The sequence below is a fragment of the Pelmatolapia mariae genome, linkage group LG9 (genome assembly GCF_036321145.2).
Source record: "Pelmatolapia mariae isolate MD_Pm_ZW linkage group LG9, Pm_UMD_F_2, whole genome shotgun sequence".
NCBI classification, from domain to species: domain Eukaryota; kingdom Metazoa; phylum Chordata; class Actinopteri; order Cichliformes; family Cichlidae; genus Pelmatolapia; species Pelmatolapia mariae.
Window position 1 is genome coordinate 26,784,679 of NC_086235.1, and position 20,070 is coordinate 26,804,748.

General features: G+C 41.5%; 1 protein-coding gene across 2 annotated transcripts; it reads left to right on the plus strand.

Moving 5' to 3' along the window:
- The first annotated feature begins 9,058 nt into the window (after positions 1 to 9,058).
- Positions 9,059 to 19,710, plus strand: LOC134634677 (myosin-6-like). Of its 2 annotated transcripts, XM_063483998.1 has the most exons (37): positions 9,059 to 9,262; positions 9,391 to 9,534; positions 9,637 to 9,793; positions 9,885 to 9,912; positions 10,020 to 10,125; positions 10,204 to 10,296; positions 10,526 to 10,589; positions 10,783 to 10,881; positions 11,083 to 11,186; positions 11,280 to 11,418; positions 11,505 to 11,623; positions 11,727 to 11,876; positions 11,973 to 12,143; positions 12,221 to 12,530; positions 12,626 to 12,696; positions 12,781 to 12,986; positions 13,339 to 13,462; positions 13,551 to 13,687; positions 13,774 to 14,029; positions 14,116 to 14,358; positions 14,730 to 14,906; positions 14,993 to 15,138; positions 15,231 to 15,321; positions 15,413 to 15,802; positions 16,457 to 16,583; positions 16,678 to 16,796; positions 16,870 to 17,066; positions 17,163 to 17,346; positions 17,431 to 17,596; positions 17,686 to 17,810; positions 17,924 to 18,232; positions 18,335 to 18,538; positions 18,613 to 18,909; positions 18,995 to 19,099; positions 19,194 to 19,289; positions 19,375 to 19,509; positions 19,615 to 19,710. In XM_063483998.1, the coding sequence occupies exons 1-37, from the start codon at positions 9,059 to 9,061 to the stop codon at positions 19,627 to 19,629; spliced, it is 5,808 nt and encodes a 1,935-aa protein (XP_063340068.1). In that variant the 3' UTR covers positions 19,630 to 19,710. The 2 variants fall into 2 exon arrangements, with proteins under 2 accessions (XP_063340068.1, XP_063340067.1); XM_063483997.1 differs by lacking the exon at positions 19,615 to 19,710 and having other exon boundaries at positions 10,020 to 10,131; positions 19,375 to 19,527.
- Positions 19,711 to 20,070: the final 360 nt, after the last annotated feature.

Below are 20,070 nucleotides of genomic sequence, written 5' to 3' on the forward strand. Positions count from 1 at the left end.
TCTACATGACTATTTCTGCTGGGTCTATATTTTGCGAAGTGTGACGGCACATAAAGCTGTGGCCTGATCATATCTCAGTGTGAATTGCTGTTTAATCTCGCTGATCTGTTTTGGAAAGCCCTCTCGCTGTCTCTGAAAATCTGATCTGCCAGCTGGCTTAGAAGCGACGCTCTCCAAGAGGCTGACCACCCATCTATGATAAGAAAGAATGAGTAGCAAAGGCACATAAGATGATAGCATGAGACACAATATACTTTATAGTGTAAGGGTTTGGTCCTTATGAGTCTATGCAGTATATAGTTGGTCTTCTTTAGTTAGAGGCAGGACATGCAAACTAAAAATGATAACAGCATATTAGAAGTCAAATTCCTACAAAAATCTGAAAAGGAGAGCAAATAAAATGGAATTAGAAGCTATTCAATGTCATTTTTATCATCTACATTTTCTGTTTACTGTATTTATTCATTCACTTCTACTATGAAAAAAACTTTAAAATGTACGCACTGGTATACATGGTACAATTTTTAGATATAAGCTGTGAAGAGACTTTAAGTTTTATTCATAACTGCGAGTCCTATAAAAAGTAGAGCAGGAAAAAAAAGATGGGCATCTCTGACAGGCACTCACTGAGACTGTCTGTGAGTTATCTGTCATCGAGGACAATAGCAAGGAGATCGTCAAAAAGCCAGCTCAAGTTACGCTTCAGTGAAAGGAAGAACGGCAACAGCTCATTCAGTGAATAAGAGCTGCTGAAAGTCAGATGTATCGTGTCAGAACTAAAAAGCTCATAAAGCATCGGACACAACTATCATTCTAAGTTGATAATAAAAAACTCTCAGGTTTGTTTTTATTATTTTACGTGTGAAGGTGTGAAAGAGAATGACAAAAATGTAAGAGGCATTTCCTCAGCGATGAACCATTAAAGAATTTATCAAAAGGCTTTTTTAAGGTTTAAGGTCTTAGCTTTTCTCTTCTTTACAGAAAGTTGGGCTGGGTCCCTTACTGTCATGTCTTTCTGTAAACCATCTGACACTGCAAAGAGTGCAAACTCAACTGAAAGTACTTACATTTAAAATGTAATAAAGAGAAATTAAATTATTAGCATAAAATGTAATTTTCAGTGAAATGACGCATTCTTTCTCTTCTGAATAGCAGCTTTTGCTCCTGCAGCCCTAAGACACATCTGGTAGCAGCAGCTCTCACTCAACCATCCAAACCTGTCCAGGCGTGGGACTTCCTCACTACTAAATATGGCCAACCCCCCCCCCCCCCCCCCCCCCCCCCCCCCCCCCCCAAAAAAAAGAATTTGCTGGTTCCCCTGGTGGCCCCCCTTGGCAAGACTGTTCTATGTTTGTAATAATTTTAATAAACATGCACGCAAGAGAGAGGAAGACACCCTAAAATTAGTTGAAACGGTAACTTGTTATTTATTCCTGCATCAATAATATTTTTCAGGAGCTGGACTCATGCCTCAGCTCCAGTGAAAAGAACTCTTGCTACTTCATCATACCAAGACATTTTAGACAATTTATACTCCCAACTTCGTGGGAACAGTGTGAGTACAGCCCCTTCCTGTTCCAACACGACTGCACATCAGTGCACAAAGCAAGGTCCATTAACACAAGTTTGATGTGGAAGAACTTGACTGGCCTGCACAGAGTCCTGACCTCAACCTGACAGAACACCTTTAGGATGAATTAGAGCGGAGAGTGCGAGCCAGGCCTTCTCATCAAGTGTCAGAGTCTGAGCTCACACATGTGCTTCTGGAAGAATGGTCAGCTCAGCAGGAAAATGTTTACAGAGGTCAAGAGAGAAAGCTATTCTCCCCTTTAGACGTCTATAGGACCAAGTCTTTTTGCAACCACGGCTATCGCCATCTGGTGGCTTAAAGCGAGAATGCGGGTTCAAGGCTTCGTTTTGCCTGGGGATATGATATTCTTCCTACTAGTGTGTTTAGCCTGATGAAAATTTAAATATATAAAATGAAAAAATATATATAAATAAAAAAAACCCCTCAACATCTGTTAAAATCCCAAGTCAAACACAGTCCTCTCTTCAGTATACCATACCACAATGCAGTGTTTTCATGTATAAGACTACAAAGAAGCATGCAGACAGCTGAGACATTGTTGGGAGGCCAGGTCAAAGCTAAACCCGAGGTGTGAATTTGTGGCATTGAAAGACTTTCTCAAGTGATACAACATGATCCTGCTAAGAAATCCCTTTACATTATTCACAATTAGCACATTGTAAGTTGTTTCCTTGGACAGTGACAGCTTTCGTCATCTAGCCTCTCAACAACTTGTTAATCCTCTGGGTCCTTTAAGGTGGCTGGACAGGGTGATGGATCAGATTAAGTCTTTTTAAACTCTCATTTTTAATATAAAACACTGATTTTTAAAGCTGCAAACCGGCTGCTTTAATTTTAACTGTTTGTTATTGTTGACCTATGATGTGCATGGGACCAAATATTCCACTTATTTCATCAACAAATCTGTGAGAAAGCTCCCCTTCAGATCAGCACAAATCCAATCTGTGACCACAAGATGGAGATGTTCCAAGAAGCGCACGGGTGAGCCACTCTTATTAGTTACAGCATCTTTTTTAATCATAATTTATTCTGAAAGCACAAACACATTTTACTTTGAAGTATTTAATGTTAGTAACAGGAACATCAAATCAAAAGATTTTTGTTATGATCCATTAGAAATGGTCTTGTGTACTAACAGAAAAACACATTTTAATTCTGAAACTGATCATAAATGTTTTAAATGATACGTGAATGATTTTTTTGTGGAATATCGACCAAAGAGACAGAGACAGTGTTTGTGTTGCCTCTCAAAGTTCATCACGGCTAATTGATTCCTGTGCTGATTAAAAAAGCAATGCATTTGGTTAGATGGCTGGATGGAGCCTCAGCCCTTGTGGGTTTGACTGCAGTCTTAAATGCATTTGTCATCTGGCTGAGCTGTGCAGCAGGGCAGCTTGCTGAGTGGAACAGGCTTCATTTCTCAGAGCAAAAAGACTTGGATTTTAAAAGAAACACTGCTGCCTAATCTAAGTTGACCAGTAGAAAAATATCTTTCCAATCACTTTAGCACAGCTACAACAGCTGTCATGCTGAATTTAAAAAAAGAAGAGCAATAACTGTAGTTTACTGAGTGTCTGGAGCATCAGCCTTTATGAGTTTCATTATAGTATCAAAATGGCAAAAAACTACTTTGGAAACTGTGTGAATATGATGGGATGCAGTGCCGTTAATCAAGTTCTGGTTTGTGAACAGACCTGCTTTTAAAACCATAAAAGCTGAGGCTCCAGACACTCAGCTGCCCCAATTCAGCACAACAAGTTCTAGCTGTGTAAGAACAACTCAAGATTTTTTTTTAAAATTCAGAATCGGTTTTAGTAACACAGCGTGGTGGTCAGATGTAAAAACACACAAACTTGGACGAGTGGATTTGCACAAGAGGAAATGGCTTATAATGGACAGATGAAAGGTTATCGATGGTTACACCCAATAAAGACGATCGATTTGTTTCACTAAATCACCTAAACAAGGCATTTTGTAGAGTGTACAGCAAGTGTGCAATTTTATCTTGAATCAACAAATGTAATCTCCACATTTCAACTTTTTTCTCAAAATACATTTTCAACTTTAATCTCGAAATGATCAGCAATATAGTTTTCTAACTAATGTGGCCCTAATACTCTGTCGTACCCAACCTCAGTTCACATGCATCCCAGTGCAGCCGCAGAAAGACAGTCTCTGAGCACGTCACCTGGCTCCGTCTGTCTCTGTAGACAGACAGCTCCGGCACCAGAGGCCTATGATGACAGCTGAGGTTGAGGATCTTAACAAAGATTGGTATGTTCCACCCTTGTAGTGCAACAATGCCCTCAAGGTTAGAGTGCTGCTCTAAACATACACTGTTAATGCTGTCTTATGAAGAACTCAGGGCAAGATGGGGAACACGGGTTGTCATCCTCTCTCCACCTGCGCAGGACCACGTTATCACCTCATAAAGTGACTGCACATTCTCACTGCTCACTTCTTTTCACTACTCAGTTCTTCCAAATGGACAAACAATTGCAGTGCATTTCTGTAGGATGTACTATAGCAGATTTTTTATCTGGCAAAAGATGAAAAAGCTTATTTGTTGAATATTTGGCAAATATTGTGGAAAGTAAAAATGACAGTGGTTTAATTGTCATTAAAATGTCTTCAGAATTTACAAATTGATAATAATTCTTCTCGTAAGTCATTCACATGGCTCTGCCCTGCACAAGCTGCCTTTAGTAGTTAATAATAATGCTATCTGTATTGTTATCGGCAGGACTCGCCCTGTATTTACTTGGGATCAGATTGATAACACCACTTGCAGTATCGCACAGCACTACTTTGTGTTAGCGTTGTGGAGGACTGGGGATCCATCCAGATTTTCCCTTCCACCCAGTAAAGCTGGGATCTTGTGCACCTGCTGTTCTTAATCAATAACAGTTAAGAAAAATAAATGAATGGATACTCAGAGTTGGTATTGTGAGTTAGATATTGCCAGTATAAATGTCATGCAGGTGTTTGTGTTTGTGCAAAGTTTGTTGTGGTTTAAGCCTCCAAACTTCATCATAGATCATAAATAGGGACTCTCAAAAAACAGCTAGTTTTTGATGTGCTCTTAGTTCCCTAATTGCTAAGAGTTGGTAAGAATATTGATAAACAAAAATAATATATTCTGATCACCTAGTGTTCCAGTTGGGGTTTTCATTCTTGAAGACTTAGGCAACAAAAGGTTACATAAAGTATCTAATGTCATTGGTGTTTAAGAAAATAATAGATATGTAAATTAAATACATCCCAAAAAGGAAATATTTAATATGCCTAAAGCAGCTAAATTCCACTGGAAAACTGGAGACCTGACAACCCTCACTCCTAGTCCCTATTCTGACATCCTGTATTATCTCCAAACAACTGTATATCATCACTCAGGTGCATTACAAGGTAAAGTTGAAGCTGCTGTACATAAAGCAGACAGCCAAGGTAGCTGATGTAAGGAGAACATCAGAGCATGTTAGCTGACCCTTCAAACAGAAGTACAGGACAGCTGAGTGTGGAACTGACAGGGAACATTATGTAAGGGCTAATAAGACTACTTGAGGTGAGGACCTTGAATGTGGAGCATTCAAGTGTTGAAAGAGTCTTGTTATACAGTGCAGGGGTCTTGGAAGAGAAGATTCCTTCTCTAAGTCTAAGAGAAATCATCACTGTGTGGACAGTCTCACACTTTGCACGGTGAAGAAATACTTCTTGTGATCCTGGTGACAGCAGCAGACACTTGTGAATTCAAACGATTTCTCCACCATGATCATATATCAGGTATTTCTCTTTACAATGACAGAAACTGATCTTTTACTCAAGAGGCTGTGATGATTAGTGAAAAGGACTCACACACACACGATGGCTTGCGTCACTGTTGAGAGGGGCTGTGGCCGTATGGAGTGCCTGCTTTGACTTAAGCTCGGCAGAAGGAATCCCAAAACAATTTCACAGGTTTATCTTTGTCCTCAAGGGTAAATGGAAGGAAACAATGTCAGGCCAACAAGATGAAGCGTGGGGGTGACAGAATGAAGTAGCAGTTACGGTGCCAGTATATAGGGTGGTGACCTGGCCTTGCCGAACAACAGCTGCGACCATGATAATGCTCACACTCAAATTTGGATTGGATTTAGAGTGTGAACATGCAGAAAAATGAACAAAATCTCAGCTTGAATATAGAACAGATTCTTTTTTGTATCTCAACATCCTCATTGACTCCTCTTTTAGCTAGATTGTTATGCAAAGTGGAGAGAAATGGCACAAAGCCAGTGAGTGTGAGGGTCTAAGTAAGTCTGACATTGCGTGTCACTATGCCTTGGTTGTCAGTTTCGGTGCCAGTGACATTTGTAGAGGCTTTATGAACGTCATGCGGCCATCTCAGAGCTCAAGGACAAAAGGAAGAAAACAACAGGCTATAAACACCTGCCCACTTTGTTTTCAAGATATTGTGCTGGGGAAGCAGCAACTAATAGTAAAAGCTGACGTATATTTATTGTATACGTCAGCTTTTACTGACCATGATGCCCACTTGTAATATGCCGGCACTGTATATTCCTTGATAGTAAAGCAAAATAAAAATAACAGAGTTCAAAGACTGGAGTCAGGTGGGAATCAACCAACTTTTCAGGTTATTAAAGACGGACTGGAGAAATGTCGTGGGCAGGAATGTCATAGGGTGGAATGATTGTAGTTGACACATTTTCAAAGGGGTTGAGGTCGGGGCTTTGGGAAGGCCATTAGAGAAGCTTAATGTTAGCCTGTTTTATCCATCCTAAAACCAGTTTTGGTTTGAGTTTGAGATCATTGTCCTCTTGGAATACCCAACATTGGTTGTGGTTAAACTATTTAGCGTTTGATTTGAGGTGTTGAAGCTCAAGAATTTGGTGGTAGTCCTCCTTTTTTATTATTCCATCCACCTGCAATGTGCAATGTACCAGTACCACTGGCAGCAAAACAGGACCACCACCATGCTTGACAGTTGGTACAGTGTATTTAGGACTGAAAACATCACCTTTACTTCTCCAAACATGCCTCTTGCCGTTGTGGCCAAATAGCTTAACCTTTGTCTGGTCTGACCATAAATCTTTTCTCCACGAGCCATTTGCCTCATCCATGTGGGCAGTCGTAAATTTCAGTCGAGCTTGAAGCAGGAGCTTCTTCTTCAGTGAAGAAGAAATGGCACATAGAGACCATCCAAACTTTTGTGCATCTACAATTCTCCCTCTTAGATCTTCACTGGTTTCATTGGACTTTTGCATGTTTCTGAGTATTGGTCAATCCAATGAGTGCTGCCAACCAATCCTTTTTTTAAAGAAACACTACGAGTTGTAGTCGATCATGATCGCTAAGATAAAGTTAACAGGCCTCGGCCTTGACAAGTTAAAAGGCAATGTGCAACCTTCAGCACCTTTCATTAAAAGATTTAAGTGAGTGTTTGTATAAAGTTACTCTTTGTGGATTGAAGAAAATGCTAAATAAATTCAAATCATTCAAACATTTCTTGTTTCTTAAAGATGTATGCTGTACAATCATTCTACGCTGGAAAAAAAAAGCAGCTCCAAGAAAGACCAAAATTATCATGACATTCATGATGAGTTTATGTAAAATGCTTACCAGCACTTTCACTATCTTAAAAAAATGCATGCTTCATAGACACCTGAAATTCTGATTAGAGGCCTTTAATCTGCAGAACAAGAGGAGCAAGAACATGTGTAATATTATTCCGACTGATGGACAATGTACCTGTCATGTGGTGTCTAGCACCAGTTTGTTGGCAGTGGGCCCGCTGGGTGCTGTGGGTTGCAGAGTGCATCTCTATGCTTGATTGGACTGGGATCTGGGGAGTGTGGGCCTACAGCTCTTTGTTGTGTTCCTTGAATTTTCATGAAAATTTCTTCTTTTTTTCCTTTTTGGTACAATGTCCTTCAGGTTTGTGTGTGTATGTTTGGTTTGTAACAATGCTTAGTTGGGTAGTCAAGTAACATCCACAACAATGCACTTTAACACATTCACGTCACCTGTCAGGCTTTGATGTTTCGGCTGCTCATTGTATGTTGAAGCAGCAGCTCGAACAATCCACCAGGGTGGCTGCTGCGTATAGGAAGGCCTGTCAAGCTCCCTCATAAGTGTTGACTGCAGAAGGACACAAGACAGCTGGGAATGAAACTCAGCACCGCCTGCGATGTGCCGAGGAGTGGTGCGCTGGGTGCAGACAGCCAACTGTCAAGACCCACAAGGTCACGGTGAACCTCAAAGTGTGAAGCTGTTAATGTCGAAAGGTCTTGTGTGCTTCTTGAGGAGGGCTTCAGGTGGTCCATCCAATAAACGTGTGATTTAAGGATCTTCTCTTGCTAATGTGACAGTTATTTACAGCACTGGCTGCGGTGTCATTATTAATGCCTATATGGGGGAGGTAGTAAGTGTCCTTTGTGTGCTAAATGTATTTCCTTACAGCATGGCCACTTAGACCGTTGAAAGCAAGCAGCTGTCACTCCCGACCTTTTACTATAGATGGAGGAGGGTCATCTGAGGCCCACTGGGAGGCAAAGGACTACCAGAAGGAATCCAAGTCAAAAATTCACAGGGTTTATCTTTGTCCTCCAGTACAATAGAAGACAATACCACAGTCACAAGACACCCAGATGGTGCTTACAGTAGCAGTGACAAGGCACGTAAGAAACTAATAACAGAATTTAGACTTTAATAACAAAAAAACATGAGTCAGTGATTCTCATTTGAGACAATAAAATGTGTGGAAATGGGTTTAATATAATGAAAATAACATAAATGATTCATATACGAGTCAATTTTTAATGTTTTTTTAAGTGACTTTCTTGCTTTTCTCACAATTGAAGGACAGAACTAAAACAGATGCTGATAGAGGACAAGCTAATTAAGCTTCGGCTACAATAGCCAATGGTTATATTTGTCCACACCTTTATCTCCAAATACAGGTGTTCCTTTTTTGATCCCTTTGTGTTCTGGCATCATGCCTTTTAGGGCGGCTGTGTGCTGAGGCACTGCCTCCTGGATGTATAAAAAGAGGTCAGAGAGACGGGAATATGGACAGAATCACACCATCTACAGGTAAGCATACACACATTTTATAATAATATAACTATAAGGACATGTACTGAAAATGCATTTACTTTTGTTGTCTTGTCTTTCTAGAGACCCAGTAAACTTTCATCAAGGGAGAGGAAGAGAAAACAGGTAAACAGCTCCATGCTTTATCTTTTTCAAAACAAACTTAAACTAGACTCAGAATGACGTTTATGTCTGTACTACTGTAGCTTGTGGTCGTAGTGCTTGGTTAACATTTTTATGATATAATTACTAATTATTACCTTTAAACTATTTGCATAAATACATTACAATTAAATCAGCTTACAAATTATCCCAATACCATCCAAGAAAGATATAACCAACACGCTTTTAAACCCACACTCTTGCCTCGCAGCTTTCAAGATGTCAGGTGACGCCATCATGGCGGAGTTTGGGTCGGCAGCTTCCTTCCTGAGAAAGTCGGATAAGGAGCGTTTGGAAGCTCAGACCCGACCTTTCGACATGAAAAAGGCTTGTTTTGTACCCGACCCCGAGGTGGAGTACGTGAAAGCCTCAGTCATCAGCAGGGACGGTGACAAAGTTACCGTTGAAACTGAGTTTGGAAAGGTTAGTGTGTCATATTTACACCGGCTAAATAAAAACTGACACATCAGTTGAAGGAGATTATGAACTTACACAGGTGACAGGTTTTACAGTTTGAATTAAGATCACTGCTTTTTGTTAAACCCTTTTAGACTGTCACCCATAAGGAGGCAGATATCCATCCTCAGAACCCGCCAAAGTTCGATAAAATTGAGGACATGGCGATGTTCACCTTCCTCCATGAACCTGCTGTGCTGTTTAACCTCAAAGAGCGTTACGCAGCGTGGATGATCTACGTGAGTAGTAACCACAAGCATGGAGATATCTGCATAGCATGAAATCTGTAGCTTAATCTAAAAGAAACCAAATAAAAAACTTGCATAAATCTTCATCCACAGACCTACTCAGGACTGTTCTGTGTAACTGTCAACCCCTACAAGTGGCTGCCAGTGTACGATCAGTCGGTGGTCAACGCCTACAGAGGAAAGAAGAGGAGTGAAGCTCCTCCTCACATCTACTCCATCTCTGACAATGCCTACCAGTATATGCTTGCTGGTATGTTCACCTTATATTCAGGACTTTGTAATGGTCTCTCTGAGACATTTAAAAAAATAACTTCTAACATTTATTCTCATAAATCTTGCAGACAGAGAAAACCAGTCAATCCTTATCACGTAAGTCAGTCCTTATAACCAGATCTGTTTTTATTATTAAGACTGTGTTTAAGCTGTTACAGAGATGTCTCACAAGCTCACATACATAACTGGTTTTTTATCCCCAGTGGAGAATCTGGTGCAGGAAAGACTGTGAACACCAAGAGAGTCATCCAGTACTTTGCCAGCATTGCAGCGGTTTCTGGCAAGAAGGATGAAAAACAGGAGAAAAAGGTCGGTGTGATGTGATATTTTGAAAGCGTTATAAATACAGTTTGGATGACTAAAGCTTTCCATGCTTTACATCTGCAGGGCACCCTGGAGGATCAGATCATCCAGGCCAATCCTGCTCTGGAGGCGTTTGGAAATGCCAAGACCATCAGGAATGACAACTCCTCCAGATTTGTGAGTTCACTTGTTTTGCCATTTTGCTCTACAGTTCCCTCCAAACATTCACAGTTCATGCCAGCTCCACTTTCATTCTTTATGTGAACAAATGTCAACACATTTAAGTACAGAGTACAAAACACCAACAGTGAGTTAAGTGAAAATTCCAGGCAGGCTTTACAAAATAATGGATATCCTCTTCAGTCTTCACTATCCTCACTGGGTTCAATCCTATATTCCCTCACAGGGTAAATTTATTCGAATCCACTTCGGAGTCAGTGGAAAACTGGCTTCTGCTGACATTGAGACATGTGAGTATACTGTGACATCATCATAAGCCAAAAAATTTGCATGGTGCTGTGTTTAGAGCACACTATGTGTTCTACTTAATTACATTAACTTTGTTTTGTAGTTTCCTATTTTGATGAGATTTCCTGTAGGTTTCAATAAAGTGGCATACAATTACTGTTCTATTTTTTATTTTTTTTTATTTTTTATTTTTAGATTTGCTGGAGAAGTCTCGTGTCACCTATCAGCTCAAGGCTGAGAGGGACTATCACATCTTCTACCAGATTCTGTCCCAGCAAAAACCAGAGCTGCTGGGTGAGTGCTGAATAATAGGCTGGGTAGAAGGGTGACCCAAAATCCAAGTGGTCAGGATCAGATCCAATAGCATGGGCGTATTTTCCCCACTGCAAACTACCCATGTATTCTGTGTGTAATTCCTGTCTTTTTATCCACTGTCCATACCAGAATAAAGCAGGATGTAGTCACATAGATTGCAACCTTTCTTTTCTCTGGCAGAAATGCTGTTGATCACCAACAACCCCTATGACTACGCCTACATCTCCCAAGGAGAAACAACCGTAGCTTCTATCAATGATTCTGAAGAGCTGATGGCTACTGATGTGAGTGAAACAGAGCATATTGGAAAATACAAATCCTCAAATCTATATACATATTCAGCAATAACAAACGGAAATGCAATTTTCTTGTTTTAGGAAGCTTTTGATGTCCTGGGCTTCACCCAAGAGGAGAAGAATGGCATTTACAAGCTGACCGGTGCCATCATGCATTATGGAAACATGAAATTCAAACAGAAGCAGCGAGAAGAACAAGCGGAGCCTGATGGCACTGAGGGTCAGAACAGAAATAAAACCTCGGCAGAGTAACTATATAAAAGTATAACTACAGAAAATAATGCTTTAATAAACATCCATTTACAGATGTCGACAAAGCGGCATATCTTATGGGCCTAAACTCTGCTGACCTCATCAAGGGGCTGTGCCACCCAAGAGTTAAAGTAGGCAACGAGTGGGTCACCAAAGGTCAAAGTGTGCAGCAGGTGAGACGAAATCAAAGGAACCTCACAGAGTTCTGTGAGTACTTAAAGAATACAACGAATTTAAACTTTGATTTAATTGCTTTCATGTTTTCTTTTTTTTAAGGTGTACTACTCTATCGGTGCTCTGGCCAAGTCAGTGTACGAGAAAATGTTCTTGTGGATGGTGGTGAGAATTAACCAGTCTCTGGATACCAAACAACCTCGTCAGTACTTCATTGGTGTGCTGGATATTGCTGGATTTGAGATCTTTGATGTGAGTGTTAAAGGGTTTAAGGACATCTTACACAATATTTATGGAAAAATATCCTTCCTGTATAATGTATATGAAATCTGACTCTCGCTTTTTTAGTTCAACACCTTCGAGCAGCTTTGCATCAACTACACCAACGAGAAGCTGCAGCAGTTCTTCAACCATCACATGTTTGTACTGGAGCAAGAAGAGTACAAGAAAGAGGGCATCGTTTGGGAGTTCATTGACTTTGGCATGGACTTGGCAGCCTGCATTGAACTTATTGAAAAGGTTGGTGTGTTCAAACTTGGTCATTTTGACAGCTTTTGTGTATAATAGTCTAACATTTTATCCATCCTTTATTAAAGCCCATGGGCATCATGTCCATCCTTGAAGAGGAGTGCATGTTCCCCAAAGCTTCAGATTCGACATTCAAAGCCAAGTTGTATGACAACCATCTGGGTAAAAGTCCCAACTTCCAGAAGCCCAGAGTTGTTAAAGGAAAAGCAGAGGCTCATTTCTCTCTGATCCACTATGCTGGTACTGTTGACTATAACATCACTAACTGGCTGGAGAAGAACAAGGACCCGCTCAATGAGACCGTGGTTGGACTCTATCAGAAGTCCACTCTGAAGTTACTCTCAATGCTGTTCATGGGGTATGCGGGTGCAGAGTCCAGTAAGCACTTTTGGGTTTTTTTGGTCCGTGAATTTTCCATCTTTTAAGAAAATCACAGTGATATTTATATAACTTGTAACTCCATGCAGCCCAAGATGGAGGAGGCAAGGGAAAGGGAGGAAAGAAGAAAGGTTCTTCCTTCCAGACTGTGTCTGCGCTGCACAGGGTAAAATATGCCTAAAGTTGGGAAGGTTTTGTAGGTTTAGCCTACAGTGCGGACCTACTGATGATTTCCTTCTTACTTTTACAGGAGAATCTGAATAAACTCATGACCAACCTCAGGTCAACTCACCCTCATTTTGTGCGCTGCCTCATCCCCAATGAGACCAAGACTCCTGGGGCGATGGAGAATCCTCTGGTCATGCACCAGCTACGCTGTAATGGTGTGCTGGAAGGGATCAGGATCTGCAGGAAGGGATTTCCCAACAGGATTCAGTATGGAGACTTCAAACAAAGGCAAGAAAAACATTATCTCTGTTGTTCTTTCGTACAATAGCAGTGATAGAAGGTTTCATATATTTCTAGTCTTTAAACGTCTTTTCCCTGGCAGCTTAAGGTTGACAGGTTTTCCCTATTGGTTGCTTTTAGCAATTGTTTGCAACATTGTAGTTTCCCTTCTCAAGGGGCTTTTAGACAAAAACACTAACTTTCAGAAATCCTGTTCTCTGGCATTGCTGACAAATGCTGGGAAACACATTATAACCCCACACTTTGGGTTGTTTGCCTTCCTATTATATTTGCTATATCGTCTTTATTTTTTTCCACTTCATTCAGTTATTGTAATAATGCTGTGGCTGTATCGTTTCAGATATCGCATCTTGAACCCCAGTGCTATTCCTGAAGGGCAGTTCATTGACAACAAAAAAGCCTCAGAAAAACTTCTGGGGTCTTTGGATATTGATCACGAGCAGTACAAGCTGGGGCACACGAAGGTTTGTTTCGCCAGCTATATTAACAAAGAAAAGGTTGAAGTTTTTTTCTGTGCAGTAAAAAAAATGAAAACCACTCTGTCACTATCAGGTGTTCTTCAAAGCTGGTCTGCTTGGTGTTCTTGAAGAGATGAGAGACGATCGTCTTGCTCTCATCCTTACTGGAATTCAAGCGAGATCCAGAGGACTGCTCGCCAGGATTGAGTTCCAGAAGATTGTTGAGCGCAGGTTGGTGCCAAACTCCTCATATTTAACATGAAGATAACATTACATTAAGATAAAAATGAACCTGAACTGTCTGATACAAACCACAGGGATGCCTTACTCGTGATCCAGTGGAACATTCGTGCCTTTATGGGCGTCAAAAATTGGCCCTGGATGAAGATGTTCTTTAAGATTAAACCTCTGCTGAAATCAGCTGAGACTGAGAAGGAGATGGCAAACATGAAAGAGGAGTTTACAAAGCTCAAAGAGGCATATGCCAAATCTGAAGCCCGCAAGAAGGAGCTGGAGGAAAAAATGGTCACCCTTCTCCAAGAGAAGAATGACTTACAGCTCCAAGTCCAATCTGTAAGATACATTAGTCATCTAAAACTTACGTGGACGTGATACATAACTGTAATAAATAACAATGCTGTTTAATTTCTTGCATTTAGGAGCAAGACAATCTTTCAGATGCTGAGGAGCGCTGTGAGGGTCTGATTAAGAGCAAGATTCAGCTTGAGGCTAAAGTCAAAGAGCTGACAGAGAGACTCGAGGATGAAGAGGAGATGAATGCAGAGCTAACTGCCAAGAAAAGGAAGCTGGAGGATGAGTGTTCAGAGCTTAAGAAGGACATTGATGATTTAGAGCTGACTCTGGCTAAAGTGGAAAAGGAAAAGCATGCCACTGAGAACAAGGTATGAAACACATCCAATCATGTTCACAATGCCAAAATATAAAACGACTTATAATGATGAGTATTTTACCACCCTTTAGCTCAGTGTTAGAGAGTCTCAGACTAACTTTTCTTGATTCTAAAACTAAAATAGTTTGGATTTTATAGCGAGTGATCACTGGACTTTGATCCGGTTGCCATAAACATATATTTGAATGAATGCTGATATTGATTGTCTTCAGCTATGAGGTGGAATTGTCACGTCAATGTCCACAGTTTATTGTTATCATGGATGGACTACAAATCATTCATTGGCGTTTAAAAGAGTTTTTATGTGGTGAAAAACGTCTCCATGTACCAGAGTAAATACTCTTTCTGTGATCTTATTCTAAGGTGAAAAATCTGACCGAAGAAATGGCAGCTTTGGATGAAATCATTGCTAAGCTGACCAAAGAGAAGAAAGCTCTTCAGGAGGCCCACCAGCAAACGCTGGATGACTTGCAGAGTGAGGAAGACAAAGTCAACTCTCTGACCAAGGCCAAAGTCAAGCTGGAGCAGCAAGTCGATGACGTAAGAGTATTAAACGTAGATATTTCACTGAGATAAGCTGCCAAGTTCTTGCGATGAGATTATGGAGTAACGCTTTTGCCCTTCAGCTTGAAGGATCATTGGAGCAAGAGAAGAAGGTGAGGATGGATTTAGAAAGAGCCAAGAGAAAACTGGAAGGGGACCTGAAGCTAACCCAAGAAAACATAATGGATCTGGAGAATGACAAGCAGCAGCTAGAGGAAAAACTCAAAAAGTAACATTACACTTTAAAAATCACAGAAATGGCAGACTGTTTGACAAAAAAGGCTGCTTACTAATTCTAAAACACTTTGTCATTGAATGTAGGAAGGATTTTGAAATTAGCCAGCATCTCAGTAAAATTGAGGATGAGCAGGCAATGAGTGCTCAGCTCCAAAAGAAACTGAAGGAGTTACAGGTAACAGCGGGTTTTTATTTATGTCTTATTTTGTCTTTATTTTGTGAGTCCTATATTAATTTTTTTTATGAATCTGGTGAATTTAATCAAGGCCCGCATTGAGGAGCTAGAGGAAGAACTGGAGGCAGAGCGAGCTGCCCGGGCCAAGGTGGAGAAACAGAGGGCTGACTTGGCCAGGGAGCTGGAGGAGATCAGCGAAAGGCTGGAGGAGGCTGGAGGAGCCACCGCTGCCCAGATCGAGGTGAACAAGAAGAGGGAGGCCGAGTTCCAGAAGATGCGCAGGGACCTTGAGGAGGCCACTCTGCACCATGAAGCCACTGCTGCCGCACTGAGAAAGAAGAATGCCGACAGCGTGGCTGATCTGGGTGAGCAGATCGACAACTTGCAAAGAGTCAAGCAGAAGCTGGAGAAAGAGAAAAGCGAGTTCAAACTGGAGCTGGACGATGTCGTCTCCAACATGGAGCAGCTTGCCAAAGCTAAAGTAAGATGTCCAAAGCAAACAAATGGTTTTTTGACAATAATTTACATTTTTTGCTATGTCTTTTTTTGTAAAAATTTAATTTGTCTTACTAAATGTAACCCCAAAAGACCAAAATCACTCTTATATCAGTGTGATGAGCATTTTCAATTTTAATATTAGTGACTGTTAAGTTACATAAGAGTGTTTATACACTGATTGCATAAGCATAAGCAGGTCAAAACATATTGAGATTTTCAGTAGTTTGGTTTATGATGGCTGTTTAAGACAGTGTTTAAACAGTCTCCCTCCAAAACGGACACCAGTTCCGTTAGCCTCTGTATTTTTTCTTCAGTTGTGATTAAGTTGTGATTATTGCGGTGACAAACTAAACTTATACAGTAAACCTTTTGCTTAACATGTTAGCATGCTTACATTGTCATTACAGGCCCATTAGCCTTCTGGGATCAGTGTGTAATTCAGCACACTGTTATGCTAAGCTTACCAGCTTACAGTTTTAATGCTAAGCTAGGCTAACTGTCTTGGGTTTAGCTCTAACTTGCTGACAGTCTTACTAGTGTAAATAAGGAAAAAATAGCTTTCCTAATGTGATTTGTGGCATAATGCTATATGTTGATATAACAGCTTACATTCTAATATGGAAATCCTTTCATTCAGAGCAACCTGGAGAAAATGTGTCGCACTCTGGAGGATCAAGTGAGCGAATACAGGACAAAATCAGAGGAGGCCCAACGTTCCATCAATGACTTCACAATGCAAAAAGCAAAGTTTCAAACTGAAAATGGTAACGTGATCCTAAAGAGGTCCAAGTTGCTAGAGCATCATTACATTTGGAACAATGAGGATAGGAGCGAGAAAAATAAACCCTTATTTTGCAGGTGAGCTCACCAGGCAGCTGGAGGAGAAGGACTCTTTGGTGTCCCAGCTGACCAGAGCGAAGCTCTCATATACGCAGCAGATTGAAGACCTCAAGAGGCAGCTGGAGGAGGAAGTCAAGGTATTCAAGAACTGGTTCTTTTTAAATACAAAACTAAATATCTACTGGCAAAATGACTGCTGCTTTATCCTAGGCCAAGAATGCACTTGCCCATGCAGTGCAGTCTGCTCGCCATGACTGTGATTTGCTGAGGGAGCAGTTTGAGGAAGAGCAGGAAGCCAAAGCTGAGCTCCAACGCAGCATGTCCAAGGCCAACTCTGAGGTGGCTCAGTGGAGAACCAAGTACGAAACTGATGCCATCCAAAGGACAGAGGAGCTGGAAGAAGCAAAGTAAGGACTCAGTATGAATTCCCTGTGATATCTTATTAGTATTTTATCCATCTTATCTGTGATGTTCTGAAACTTCTGTTGTATGTTTGTTATTAGGAAAAAGCTAGCTCAACGGTTACAGGATGCTGAGGAAGCTGTGGAAGCTGCTAATGCAAAATGCTCCTCCCTGGAGAAAACCAAACACAGGCTTCAGGGTGAAATCGAGGATCTGATGGTGGATGTGGAGAGATCTAATGCTGCTGCTGCTGCTCTGGACAAGAAGCAAAGAAACTTTGACAAGGTAACACCACACAAGAAAGAAAAACTAGCATGCCACTAAAAATTGAACATATAAAATGAACTACTTTTTCTGGTATTCACTCAGGTCCTTGCTGAGTGGAAGCAGAAGTATGAGGAGTCTCAAGCTGAGCTGGAAGGTGCCCAGAAGGATGCTCGTTCTCTCAGCACTGAACTCTTCAAATTGAAGAACTCCTATGAAGAGGCTCTGGAACATCTGGAGACCATGAAACGAGAAAACAAGAATCTCCAAGGTTGGAAGATATCATTTGAACACGATTTATCCTTTCATGTGACAGTGGACAGAGTAAATGGTACCACTGAATGAATCTTTGCTCAACAGAGGAAATTTCTGACCTGACTGAGCAACTTGGTGAGGGAGGAAAGAACATCCATGAGCTGGAGAAGATCCGCAAACAGCTGGAGCAAGAGAAGGCAGAGATACACACTGCTCTGGAGGAAGCTGAGGTGATTTTTTCCCCCTTTTAAATATGACTTTATGGATGAGCTTTATTGCCTTTCTTAAATTTTCTCACTCCGAATGCTATGAGAGAGAGACCATCATCTACTATTTCCGACAGGGTACCCTTGAGCATGAAGAGGGTAAGATCCTTCGAGCTCAGCTGGAGTTCAATCAAGTGAAAGCTGACATGGAGCGCAAGCTGACGGAGAAGGACGAGGAGATGGAGCAGGCCAAGCGAAACCATCAGAGGGTGACGGACACTCTGCAGAGCTCGCTGGAGGCTGAGATTCGCAGCAGAAATGAGGCTCTTAGACTGAAGAAGAAGATGGAGGGGGATCTAAATGAGATGGAGATCCAGCTGAGCCAGGCCAACAGGCAGGCAGCAGAGGCCCAGAAGCAGCTCAAGGGAGTCCACGCTCACCTGAAGGTGATGCTTCAGTTACTTAATTGCATTTTTAAACCGAGAAACAAGATAAAACCTGAGATTCATTTTTGGAAAATGTTATCATTTTAAATTCTATCACGACAGGACTCACAGCTGCAGCTGGATGAAGCTCTCCGTGCCAATGATGACCTGAAGGAGAACGTTGCCATCGTGGAGAGACGTAACAACCTGATGCAGGCTGAGCTCGATGAGCTGAGGGCTTTGGTGGAGCAGACCGAACGGGGCCGGAAGCTAGCCGAGCAGGAGCTGCTGGATGTCAGCGAGCGAGTTCAGCTGCTGCACTCGCAGGTATGTCGGCAACTTTGCAAACGCTATACTGCATGATAACATTGCGTGCTAAAGCTGCCTGATTCTCCCGGCAGAACACCAGCCTCTTGAACCAAAAGAAGAAGCTGGAGAGTGACACAGCTCAGCTTCAGAATGAGGTGGAGGAGGCTGTGCAGGAATGCAGAAATGCTGAGGAGAAGGCAAAGAAGGCCGTTACTGATGCTGCCATGATGGCGGAGGAGCTGAAGAAGGAGCAAGACACCAGCGCCCACCTGGAGCGTATGAAGAAAAACATGGAGCAAACCATCAAAGATCTGCAGCACCGCCTGGATGAGGCCGAGCAGATTGCTATGAAAGGTGGAAAGAAGCAGGTCCAGAAGCTGGAGTCCAGGGTAAATGTTTCAGAACTACGAGTGCTGTAAAATAGAGGAGTTGGTGACAGTCTTACAAAGGATAAATTCATGGCTTCTTTTCCAGGTGAGAGAGCTGGAAAATGAGTTGGAAATGGAGCAAAGGAAAAGCAGCGACTCTGTGAAGGGCATCCGGAAGTATGAGCGGCGCATCAAAGAGTTGACCTACCAGGTAAACTCCAGGCTCAGTTCCTCTGTGATGCAAAAAATAAATAAATAAAGGTTCTGGTATAACGAGCAGCACGTCCTGTGTAATGATTTAACAGACCGAGGAGGACAAGAAGAATCTGAACCGCCTGCAGGACCTGGTGGATAAACTGCAGCTGAAAGTGAAATCCTACAAGAGGGCTGCAGAGGAGGCTGTAAGCAAAATTATAGAAGCTTTACTTATGGAATATTCATGGATGAGCCTCCTCTGGATTTACATACTCCTGTCTTCATTTTCAGGAGGAGCAGTCCAATGCAAACCTTAGCAAGCTGCGCAAGTTGCAGCACGAGCTGGAGGAAGCAGAGGAACGGGCCGACATAGCAGAGTCTCAGGTCAACAAGCTGAGAGCAAAGAGCCGTGACTCCGGAGCTAAGGTCAGTCATGCAAAATAGGTCCAACATTTTATTTAAAAAGCTTTAATTCTTTTGAAAACAAACAGAAAACACTTTAAAATGTGATCATTGTTTCTGTCTTTACAGAAAGGAGAAGAGTAAACTCACCACTCACCGGGTTTTCATGGCTGCAGTTAAAATGTAGTGCTGTAGCTCTTATTGTCCATGTAGCCTGAGTGCAATAAATAATAAATGAGTTTGAATGCACCACTATTCTCTGCTGTGTATTTGTATAATACAGTTAAAAGCATGCAAAACCTCCACCACAGTAACACAACCATGAAACGACAACTGAGTTAGTCTTCGAGCCTCCACAAACCTTTGGATGTTTCTGAAATATAAGATAATAAGAGTGCAGACTTGTAAAAACAACACAGCTAGTCAGACACGACCAATAAAAAAAATCGAATAAACTTCATTTTAGTTATGCATCGGCTGTGAAGATTTGAATATTAAGTCTCTGGATGAACTTGAACTTTGAACCTCATGTTTATTCTGCTCATAAACTAAAGCGTGTCTTTGCTCACCTGTGATCCATGACAT

Bases quoted from the DNA above. Each gene is read 5' to 3' on its own strand.
- LOC134634677 (XM_063483997.1), top strand. From the start codon at position 9,059: ATGTCAGGTGACGCCATCATGGCGGAGTTTGGGTCGGCAGCTTCCTTC. The intron at 9,535-9,636 runs GTGAGTAGTAAC...CTTCATCCACAG, and splicing joins ACGCAGCGTGGATGATCTAC to ACCTACTCAGGACTGTTCTG. The intron at 18,539-18,612 runs GTATGTCGGCAA...TTCTCCCGGCAG, and splicing joins TTCAGCTGCTGCACTCGCAG to AACACCAGCCTCTTGAACCA.